Raw genomic sequence first — 11918 nt, 5'->3', positions numbered from 1 at the left:
AACATCAATGCAATTTAGAAAATACAATAAAATAGTTCACTCTTGAAAGTAGTGTAATATATATCAAAATAACCTTAAAATAGTACATGAAAATAAATCTGAGAGATTTTCAGTAAAATACAAAGTATATTTTACACCTGTTACAGATGGGGACACTTATTGGGGAATAGGCTACCGTTTGTGTAAGTGTTCTTTCTACTGCTTCTACCTGAGGCCTGGGCAAAAACGGTGGTAGAGCATTTACTTCTGCAGCAAAATACACTAAGATCGAGCACCCTGGCAGCTGGTCTCTCTCCTGCTACATTAAAACGATGTGCTGATATAGATCATATTTGAAGGTATAATCAAATTGCAGGCATGAGAGAAGATCATCAAGGGATATCAACTTTAAGAATAAAGAAAATGCCATGTGTCAAATGATTTTGATCAAGAAGTAGAAGTGGTCAATCACTGGCAAATCTGTAGCAGTCAAATGAACCTGTAAAGCGGGTAGTAACATGATTAGATAATTGCATCTGGCTAATGGTAGTAGGAGTAAATGTCTTACATCATCGCAGTTTGTTCATGATTTTTAGCGACATACATAAATAAACTAAAGCACACTATACCAGGCTTTCAAATGGTATGCAAAGAAAACAGCCGCGATGTAAAATATCCATAATGGAGCACAATTGCTGTGCCCCTGATCGTGGCCTGTCTATAACTACCAGCAGTTGGGTGTCCAGACTTCTTCCGCATTTTCCTACGACTTTCGGGCTGTGACGTGAGTGCTGACGGCGGCCTTGGTGCTGGCGGAGCTGGGGGCTGTAGAGATTATCAGTGGAGCTTCGAAAGTCTCGGCCCCTCCCTCCCTGCACCTCAGCGGCCCGCCCAGCTAGCACAAACTCCCGATTGAATCCTGCCCGAGTCTGGGGAAACCTGACGGCCTGGAAATCGTGAGAGACCAACCTGTACTACACAATCTGGTAAGCAGGTCTTGCGCTTTTTTTATGTGCACGGAGCATAGGTAATGCTTTACATTTGTGATTGCATGTACATTATTCTATGTTTCTATCTGAAAAGTGGAGAAGCGTAAGAGGGGTTGTGTCTTTCTTGCTTATTTGGTCCCCGGCCTCAATAGGCCATAATTACGGCCTAGAAAATCAGCGAGGGGATTTTTCGAAACATCGGTAACATTATAGTCTGCTATCAGCCAGATACCCCCCACAAAGTTGAACAGTATAGTTACCATGTTCAAATATGATATTGTACAGAGATTATTCTTGCTCTGCATTAACAGCGTCAGTGGTTAAAATGTTTGTCCAAGGATCTCCATCAAAATGGCGCACATCTGTTTTTGAAAACGCTGAAGGAAATATGTTTTAGCTAGGCAGGCTAGCCGCCATACTTAGCAATACACTTTTCGGGTGGCTCGCGAACTTGCTAACATTAGCTATGCACTTATGTTTACTATTGCACGGATGTGTGGGTTGGGTCAGCTGTCATGTTTCCCTTGACGCTAGCTAGCTCAAAGCTGCCTTTCACTTCTTTTTTGTATAACTTAAACGACCACATTTAGCTAGAGTCTAATCTTTGATGTTATGTAACCATTTTACTGCGACCGCCAGATACTTTTGAAATTCAATTTTTTGACCTTTTTGCCTTAAATGTTGTCTTTTTGTGTAAATTACAGCAAGCGCCATTTTTGTACTGAATTTGTTCCCATTTAGGCTATAGTTAAAGGTTTGAGTTTGTTGATCTAATTGTGCGTGTCCTCATGAAGCATCACTGCTTGTCTCGCTCTCCCACGCTGTTTGTGCCAGACCACTGCTGTCAGATTTGACCGTGGGGGAATTGGGATGACAAATGTGCTGCGTCGCTCAAAACCTCTTGTTTATCTCTCGGTGCATTTCGGCGAGTAAACCGCATATATTTTTTTCCACTTTGCATGACTATGAGGATTAAGATCGATATATAGTATTTGCATGGCTGAAAACATCTCTCGTGACGTCAAAGCACATTACAACATTTTATCTTTATTATCACAGCATAAATAAACCAAATCACATCGTTGCCTATACCCTTCCTATTTTTTGGTTTAGGCAGTGTGCCATGTAATATAGCTAAAATAGTTTAGAAGTTTACCACCAAATAAAATGCAGACCAATAGAATTTATATCCAGAAAGATTAGGACATGACTACATTTCACAGGAGGGGAAACACATGGGCATAATGATACCTGTTACATTGTAACGATATGTATTTCTTGTTAGAGAGAATAATACTTTGAGTGAGATTTAGGATTTGAATGTGGTAGACTAATATTTTGGGTTAATCATTAGGCCTATGTGACTGTGATTTGACTGGCCAATTCTTGCCTCCAGTGCTGCAGTGACAAATGAGGTGTAAGGACAATGGATGAGGATGAGACGAGGCTTGCACTCCATTCCCAGGATCCTAAAATCATTCTCCATGGATCAGGTAATGGCTACGTTTCACTGAGCATTCAAGTATTTCTCTGTACTGTTCTTTGTTATGCACAAAAATAAAACTTTTCTTAAATGCTTTTTTATAGCTATTTTCTTTGTAAGAGTGCATTCATACAGTGGCTTATGAAAGTATTCATACCCCTTGACTTATTCCACATTTTGTTGTTACAGCCTGAATTCAAAATGGATGAAAAATATATTTTTCTCCCATCTACACACAATATCCCATAATGACACAGTGAAACATGTTTTTAGACATTTCTGCACATTTCTTGAAAAGGAAATATGGAAATAATCTAATTTACATAAGTATTCACACCCTTGAGTTAAAACATGATAGAACCACCTTTGGTGGTGATTACAGCTGTGGGTCTATCTGGTTAAGTCTCAGAGATTTGCACACCTGGATTGTACAATATTTGCCCATTATTCCACTCAAAATTCTTCCAGCTCTGTCAAATTGGTGGATGGTCATTGCTAGACAACCATTTTCAAGTATTGCCATAGATTTTCAAGCATATTTAAGTCAAAACTGTAATTCGGCCACTCCGGAACATTCACTGTCTTCTTGGCAAACAACTCCAGAGTAGATTTGACCTTGTGATTTAGGTTATTGTCCTGCTGAGAGGTGAATTGATCTCTCAGTGCCTGGTGGAAAGCAGACTCAACCAAGTTTTCCACTAGGATTTTGCCTGTGCTTAGCTCCATTCAGCTATTTTTTTTATCCTGGAATAACTCCCCAGTCCTTAACGACTACAAGCATACCCATAACATAATGCAGCGACCACTATGCTTGAAGAGTCGTACTCAGTACTGTATTGTATTTTCCCCAAACGCAAACTTTGTATTCAGGACAGAAATTTTGCTTTGCCACTTTTTTGCAGTATTAATATTTTCCTTCTTTTCACTGTGTCAGTTAGGGTAGTATTGTGGAGTAACTGCAATGTTGTTGATCCAGCCTCAGTTTTCTCCTATCATAGCCATTCAACTCTGTAACTGTTTTAAAAGTCACCGTTGCCTCATAGTGAAATCCCTGAGCGGTTTCCTTCCTCTCTGGCAACTGATTTAGGAAGGATGCCTGTGTCTTTGTAGTGACTGGGTGTATTGATACACCACCCAAAGTGTAATTATTAACTTCACCATGCTCAAAGGGATATTCAATGTCTGCTTTTATTTTTTTACCCATCTACCAATAGGTGCCCTTTGTGAGGCATTGGAAAATCTCCCTGGTCTTTGTGGTTGAGTCTGTGTTTGAAATTCACTGCTCGACCAAAGACTGTAAAAAATGTGACCTGATGCGTCTCTGCTTGACACTCAGCATTAAGGAGATAGATTGGGGTAAGGTCCTGCAATAGACTCACGTCCAGTCCAGGGGGTACATCAAGCTACATAAACCTGCCCTATGAGCTGTTCCAGCTTGCACAAGCCATGGCTCGTGCAGGGCTACTTACTGTGTTTGAAATGCATTTCTCGACTGGGGGACCTTACAGATAATTTTATGTGTGGGGTAAAGAGATGAGGTAGTCATTCAAAAATCATGTTGAACACTTATTATTGTGCACATTGAGTCCATGCAACTTATTATGTGAATTGTTAAGCAAATTTGTACTCCTCAACTTATTTAGGCTTGCCATAACAAAGGGGTTGAATACTTATTGACTCAGGACATTTCAGCTTTTCATTTTTAATTAATTTGTACAACTTTAGAAAAGCATAATTCCACTTTGACATAATGGGGTGGGTAGGCCAGTGACAAAAAAAATCTCATTTGAATCCATTTTAAATTTGAGCTGGTGCACTTGTTGAACAAGTCAAGGGGTGTGAATATTTTCTGAAGGCATTGTATGTCTGCAGCGATATGTTTATGTAGGCCAACACGGAAGATATCCACCTGTTCCTGTGTTGGTGTGTTCCAGATGAGGGTGGTGCTGGAGGGGAGGAGTTTGTGGTGGAGCTGCAGGAGACGGTGCTTGTGTCGGAGGGGGGAGGGGGAGGGGGAGGGAATGGCGGTGCATGGGTTCGCTCCAGAGGAGCTGGTGATCCAGGATGCGGTTGAGGACGTGGTGTCTGAGTATGTGCACTGCGACGAGGACGAGGAGGTTGCTGTGGAAACATGTGTGATGTCGCTGGAGGGGGAGGACGAAGGCGTTGCCATGGGGGACATGGCTGAGGATGAGATGGTGGCAGACGGGCATGCCCAGGATGAACTGGACCCAGAGCAAGACACAGACGGCTGTGGGGACTACCTCATGATCTCCTGTGAGCACCATCCTGCTTCACTTTTCCAGTTCTACATCAATAGCCCTCACTCAGTCACCTGGCCTCTTATAAAGAAAACATTGCAGTCAGACTAATGATCAGTAGTGAATGGATCTCTTAACTCGCTCTCTTTTCATCTCCCTCCAGTGGATGAGGCAGGCAAGATGGTGTCAGACGATGGCACAGAGGTGACTGTGGAGGGAGCCGTAGAGGACCAGGTGGAGAAGGACGAGGATGGCCAGGAGGTGATCAAGGTGTACATCTTCAAGGCAGACTCTGGGGAGGATGACCTGGGTAAGGAGACATTCGAATCATGTTTAATGCACTTAGAAAGAGGGATAATATAACCCACGTTAGTTGATCACTAAGGGTTATTAAGACATTGTGTGGATGTCTGCGTAGGAGAAACGGAGGACGCGGCACTGACTGACTCTACAGGCCGAACGCTCCGAGAGAAGATGGTGTACATGTCTCAGGGGGACCATGGTAAGAAATACATTTGGTGTGTGTTAGAGAGTGTGTGTGTTTTACGATTGTGTTACAACTAGTGTGTTTTCCTGCAGGTGCATCAAAGATATCTGATGAGGTTTACATGGAGGTGGTGGTGGGGGGTGAGGAGCCAGTGACCCATGAGCGGTCTTACGATGGCACGGCTCTCAGTAAGGACTTCATGCCTGTGGCTTGGGCTGCCACTTATGGTCAGTGACACACACATTTGTATATAATAGTGTATCGTTTAACAGGGCAGATAAAGTCTTGTTGCTCTTCTGTACTTTGTAGTGATAAGTACAGTGCATTTGGAAAGTATTCAGACCACATATATGTTTTAATTCTCATCAATCTACAAACAATACCCCATAATGACAAAGTGAAAATGGGTTTTTAGAACATTTTCCAAATGTATATAATAATTTAAAAAAATGAAATGCCTTATTTACATAAGTATTCAGGCCCTTTTCTATGAGACTCGAAATTGAGCTCATGTATCCTGTTTCCATTGATCATCCTTGAGATGTTTCTACAACTTGATTGGAGTCCACCTGTGGTAAATTCATTTGATTGGACATGATTTGGAAATGCACACTCCTGCCTATGTAAGTGCATGTCAGAGCAAAAACCAAGCCATGATATCAAAGGAATTGTGTGTAGAGCTCCAAGACAGGATTGTGTTGAGGCACAGATCTGGGGAAGGGTACCAAAACATTTCTGCAGCATTGAAGATCCCCAAGAACACAGTGGCCTCCATCATTCTTAAATGGAAGAAGTTTCGAACCACCAAGACTCTTTCTAGAGCTGGTTGCCCAGACAAACTGCACAATCCGGGGAGAAGGGCCTTGGTCAGTGAGGTGACCAAGAACCCAATGGTCACTCTGACTGAGCTCCAGAGTTCCTCAGTGGTGATGGAAGAACTTTCCAGAAGGACAACCATCTCTGCTGCACACCAATCAGGCCTTTATGGTAGAGTGGCCAGATGGAAACCACTCCTCAGTAAAATGCACATGACAGCCTGCTTGGAATATGCCAAAAGGCACCTAAAGGACTATGTCCATGAGACACATGATTCTCTGGTCTGATGAAACCAAGATTGAACTCTTTAACCTGAATGCCAAGCGTCAAATCGGGAGGAAACCTGGCACCATCCTTACGGTGAAGCATAGTGGTGGCAGCATCACGCTGTGGGGATGTTTTTCAGAGGCAAAGACTGGAGACTAGTCAGGATCGAGGGAAAGATGAACGGAGCGAAGTACAGCTAGATATTTAATGAAACCTGGTCCAGAGTGCTCAGGACCGCAGACTGGGGTGAAGTTTCACCTTCCAACAGGACAACAACCCTAAGTACATAGCCAAGACAGTGCAGGAGTGGCTTCGGGAGAAGTCTCTGAATGTCCTTGTGTCCCAGCCAGAGCCCAGACTTGAACCCAATGAAACATCTCTGGAGAGACCTGAAAATAGCTGTGCAGCGACGTTCCCCATCCACCTGGCAGAGCTTGAGAGGATCTGCAGAGAAGAGTGGGAGAAACTCCCTAAATACAGGTGTGCCAAGCTTATAGCATCATACCCAAGAATACTCAAGGCTGTAATTGCTAGAAAAGGTGCTTCAACAAAGTACTGAGTAAAGAGCTTGAATTACGAATGTAAATGTGATATTTCAGTGTTTTATTTTTAAAACATTTGCAAAAAATTCTAACCATGTTTTTGCTTTGGTATTGTGTGTAGATTGATGAGGGTGGGGACAATTTAATCAATTTTAGAACAAGGCTGGTACGTATCAAAATGTGGGAGAAGTTTGAATACTTTCCGAATGCACTGCATCTCTGTTGAGAGAAGGTGTGCATTTGCATTCAACGTGTAAGATGTGATTCCAGGTTCTGAGGACAGTGAAAGCTGTGAGAACCGGAACGGTGCCGCCAGTGCTCTGCTGCACATTGACGAGTCAGACGGAGTGGACAAGGTCAGCAGGCAACGGAACAAGAATAAGAGAACAAGGGCCGAGCCTCGCCAGGTCCAGACAGGTACGTAGCTGTCAGATGGGACTGAACTATAGTCAGGTCCCAAATTTATTGGCACCCTTGACAAAGATGAGCAAATAACACTGTAAAATAATTCATACAAATAGTGAGCGACACTACAATTCCAAAAGTATGTGGACAACCCTTCAAATTAGTGGATTTGGCTATTTCAGCCACACCTGCTCCTGACAGGTGTATAAAATCAAGCACACAGCCATGCCATCTCCATAGTCTTCACATTGGCAGTAGAATGGTCATACTGAAGAGCTCAGTGACTTTCAATGTGGCACCATCATAAGATGCCACCTTTCCAGCAAGTCAATTTGTCAAATTACTGCCCTGCTAGAGCAGCCCTGGTCAACTGTAAGTTCTGTTATTGTGAAGTGGGAATGTCTAGGAACAACAAAGGCTCAGCCGCGAAGTGATGGGCCGTCAAGTTCACAGAACGGGACTACTGAGTGCCGAAGTGCGTAAAAATCTTCTGTCCTCAGTTGCAACACTTACTACCGAGATCCAAACTGCCTCTGGAAGAAATGTCAGCACAATACCTGTTCATTGGGAGCTTCATGAAATGGGTTTCCATGGCCAAGCAGCCACACACAAGCCCAAGATCACCGTGCGCAATGCCAAGCGTCAGCTGGAGTGGTGTAAAGCTTGCCGAGCAGTGGAAACGCGTTGTCTGGAGTGATGAATCACGCTTCACCATGCCTGATTGCATAGTGCCAACTGTAAAGGTTGGCGGAGGAGGAATAATGGTCTGAGGCTGTTTTTCATGGTTCGGGCTAGGCCCCTTAGTTCTAGTGATGGGAAATCTTAACGCTACAACATACAATGACATTCTAGACGATTCTGTGCTTCCAACTTTGTGGCAACAGCTTGGGGAAGGCCCTTTCCTGTCTCAGCATGACAACTCCCCTGTGCACAAAGCAGAAATGGTTTGTGTTGAAGACCTTGACTGGCTTGCATAGAGCCCTAACCTCAGCCCCATCGAACACCTTTGGGATGAATTGGAACGCTGACTGAGCCGGGCCTAATCGCCCAAGATCCGTGCCCGACCTCACTAATACTCTTGTGGCTGAATGGAAGCAAGTCTCCGCAGCAATGTTCCAACATCTAGTGGAAAGCCTTCCCAGAAAAGTGGAGGCTGTTATAGCAGCAGAGGGGGGGACCAACTCCATATTAATGCCTATGATATTGGAATGAGATGTTTGACGAGTAGGAGTCAACATACTTTTGGTAATGTAGTGTATGTGCAGATACAAAAGTAATGTATATTGTGTGCTAATTATTTTTGTTGAAATTGCTCAGAGAAAGACATTTTTCTTAACAAACAAAATGCATCTAAAAGATAGGGGAGGGGTCAAGAATTTTGCCACCCCTGAATTCAATATACCTGCATCCTTCCCTTGCGAGCATAATGACACTGAACCTTTTTCTAAAATGTTTTATGAGATAGGTGAACACATTGGAATGGGTCTTTTGCTAACATTGCTAGACAATTCCTCCATACAGAATCTCTCCAGATTCTCCATTGTAGTTTTGAGATTTATTTGTTAAACAAATTCTTTCTCTAAGCAATTGTATTAGTATAAAATAATTTTCCAAATTTCTGAGCATACAATATAGCTCAGTATTTGTGTTATTTTATACAGTCGTCTTTGCTCATCTTTATCAAGGGTGCCAATCATTTTGCACCTGACTGTATATGTTACTGATTCTATGGGCTGGGCAACTGCGTGTCATTTATAAAGTCAGCTGAATGTCAAACTCACTCTGCACAGGTTTTCACACGTTTCATTTCTGAATAAAGATCATGTGATATCTGGGAGTCATGAATTTTGTATCTGTCTCCCATTCCAGCCATCATTATTGGTCCGTATGGCCAGCCTCTGACCGTGTACCCCTGCATGCTCTGTGGCAAGAAGTTCAAGTCGCGAGGCTTCCTGAAGCGCCACACCAAAAACCACCACCAGGATGTCCTGACCAGGAAAAAGTACCAGTGCACTGACTGTGACTTCACCACCAACAAGAAGGCCAGCCTTCATAACCACATGGAGGGGCACACGCTGAGCTGCAAGGGTCTGTTTGAGTGTGAGGTGTGTGGCAAGGAGTTCCACCAGCAGGCAGTGCTCTTCTCGCATCGATTGCAGCACCACCACCGTGAGCCCAAGAGTCCGGTGCCTTCACAGGCCAATAAGATGCACAAGTGTAAGTTCTGTGACTACGAGACGGCTGAACAAGGTCTGCTCAACCGCCACTTGCTGGCTGTACATAGTAAGAGCTTCCCCCACATCTGTGTGGAATGTGGCAAGGGCTTCCGGCATCCCTCCGAGCTGAAGAAACACATGCGCACGCACACCGGCGAGAAGCCTTACTCTTGCCTCTACTGCGACTACAAGTCGGCTGATTCCTCCAACCTGAAGACTCATGTCAAGACCAAGCACAGCAAAGAGATGCCCTTCAAGTGTGAGCGCTGCTTCCAAACATTTGCTGAGGAGGAGGAGTTGCTGCAGCACGGGCTGACGCACGAGGAGGCCAAAACCCACCTGTGTGCCCACTGTGAACACAAGAGCTCCAACTCCAGTGACCTGAAGCGCCACATCATATCGGTGCACACCAAGGACTACCCCCACAAATGTGCCGTCTGCGATAAAGGCTTCCACCGGCCATCTGAACTGAAGAAGCACTCTGCGTCTCACCGTGCCAAGAAACTGCACCAGTGCCGACACTGCAACTTCAAGATCGCGGACCCCTTTGTGCTCAGTCGCCATATCCTGTCGGTTCACACCAAGGAGCAACAGGCCTCTCCTGAAAAGAACGGGCCCAAAAGGACCTTATTGGGGCCTTCCCCTGCCAGTCCACCGGTGGCAAGGAAGCAGGTGTTGGTACCTGGTGCTAGTTCTAGTGCTGCGGGAATGGCCAAGGGGCCCAGGGAGAGGAGGGTGTACCAGTGTCAGTACTGTGACTACAGCTCTGGGGATGCCTCGGGCTTCAAGCGCCATGTGATCTCCATCCACACAAAAGACTACCCCCACCGCTGTGAGATCTGCTCTAAAGGCTTCCGCAGGCCGTCGGAGAAGAGCCAGCATATCGCACGCCACCACAAGGACTTAGTGCAGGCAGAGTGACCCTAGCACAACCTACCCCTCATACCACAACAAAAACACAGATGGAACCACTAACCCACCGTAATCAATTGTATGTATGTGTGTATACTGAACAAAAATATAAATGCAACAATTTCAAAAATTTTACTTAGTTAAAGTTCATATAAGGAAATCAGTCACTTGAAATTAATTAATTAGGCCCTAATCTATGGATTTCACATGACTGGGAATACAAATATGCATCTGTTGGTCATAGATACCTTAAGAGTAGGGGCATGGATCAGAAAACCAGTCAGTATCTGGTGTGAGACCACCATTTGTCTCATGCAGCGCGACACATCTTCTTCGGATCTCGCAATGGTATCTCTGCATTCAAATTGCAATCGATAAAATGCAATTTGGTGTTCGTTGTCTGCAGCTTATGTCTGCCCATACCATTACCATGGGGCACTGTTCACAATGTTGACATCTGCAAACCACCCACCCACACGACGCCATTCACATGGTCTACGGTTGTGAGGCCAGTTGGACATACTGCCAAATTATTTAAAAGAAAGTTGGAGACTGCTTATGGTAGAGAATTGAACATTCAATTTTCTGGGAACAGCTCTGGTGGACATTCCTGCAGTCAGCATGCCAATTACACGCTCCCTCGAAACTTGAGACATCTGTTGTATGACAAAACGTTCCATTTTAGAGTGGCCTTTTTATTGTCCCCAGCACAAGGGGCACCTGTGTAATGATCATGCTGTTTAATCAGCTTCTTGATATGCCACACCTGGCAGGTGGATGGATTATCTTTGCAAATGAGAAATGCTCACTAACAAGGATGTTGACAAATTTGTGCACAAAATTAGAGAGAAATAAGCTTTTTGTGCGAATGGAACATTTCTTTTGACTTTCAATTCAGTTCATGAAACATGGGACCAACACATTTCATGTTGTTTATATTTTTGTTCAGGGTGTGTCTGTCTGTTCGCTGCATTAACATGGAACATCTTCTGTTATTATTATCCCAGAGACTCTGAAGCTAACTTTTCTGCAACTGAAAATGAATATAAGTGTACATATACCTGGGTAAGGCCTATGGAATCAGGTGACAAAGCCCTGTACATACTTGCACTTTTGTCTGCATGTCCCCCTGCTGGTGAACGTGTGCATTGTAGGATGTGCAAGAGTCTGAGGTCTTTGTAGATTCATACATTCGTTTTTACTCCACAGCCAACAGTCCAGTTATTAAAGTAGCAACTTTTAATCCTACTTGTACTTGTTGACACACAGCGAAGACTAAATGTAATCTACAAGCTGTATTCACACAATGAAATGGACATTCACCTGCTGTGAAAAAGCAGGTCCACTGTGCAGAGTGGTCGAGATGAACTCTTATTCGAATAACACTTGCCAATATATTTAATGAACTATGAATGCAGTAATCATGAACTTGTGAATTACACCTGATGCTTTGAATGCTGAGACACTGAGAGAATGTTTTTTTATGTGGTTGAGTGCCAGTTATGAGGGATGTGTCAGTTAAGACACATTGTTGTAGTGTCTCTATACCCTATGCAAGTCC

General features: G+C 43.9%; 1 protein-coding gene across 2 annotated transcripts; it reads left to right on the top strand.

The window, feature by feature from the left end:
* Nucleotides 1-343: 343 nt before the first annotated feature.
* Nucleotides 344-10487, top strand: LOC124006679 (zinc finger Y-chromosomal protein 1-like). Of its 2 annotated transcripts, none has more exons than XM_046316741.1 (8): nucleotides 344-965; nucleotides 2365-2461; nucleotides 4324-4728; nucleotides 4876-5022; nucleotides 5131-5214; nucleotides 5292-5426; nucleotides 7095-7241; nucleotides 9099-10487. In XM_046316741.1, exons 2-8 carry the CDS (start codon nucleotides 2395-2397, stop codon nucleotides 10364-10366), a joined length of 2253 nt encoding a protein of 750 aa, XP_046172697.1. In that variant the 5' UTR covers nucleotides 344-965; nucleotides 2365-2394; the 3' UTR covers nucleotides 10367-10487. The 2 variants fall into 2 exon arrangements, with proteins under 2 accessions (XP_046172697.1, XP_046172704.1); XM_046316748.1 differs by having other exon boundaries at nucleotides 350-965; nucleotides 4386-4728.
* The last annotated feature ends 1431 nt before the right edge of the window (nucleotides 10488-11918 follow it).

The sequence above is a fragment of the Oncorhynchus gorbuscha genome, linkage group LG02 (genome assembly GCF_021184085.1).
Source record: "Oncorhynchus gorbuscha isolate QuinsamMale2020 ecotype Even-year linkage group LG02, OgorEven_v1.0, whole genome shotgun sequence".
NCBI classification, from domain to species: Eukaryota; Metazoa; Chordata; class Actinopteri; order Salmoniformes; family Salmonidae; genus Oncorhynchus; species Oncorhynchus gorbuscha.
The sequence above is the reverse complement of the archived record's forward strand: the minus strand, read 5'-3'. Positions and strand labels throughout refer to the sequence as shown.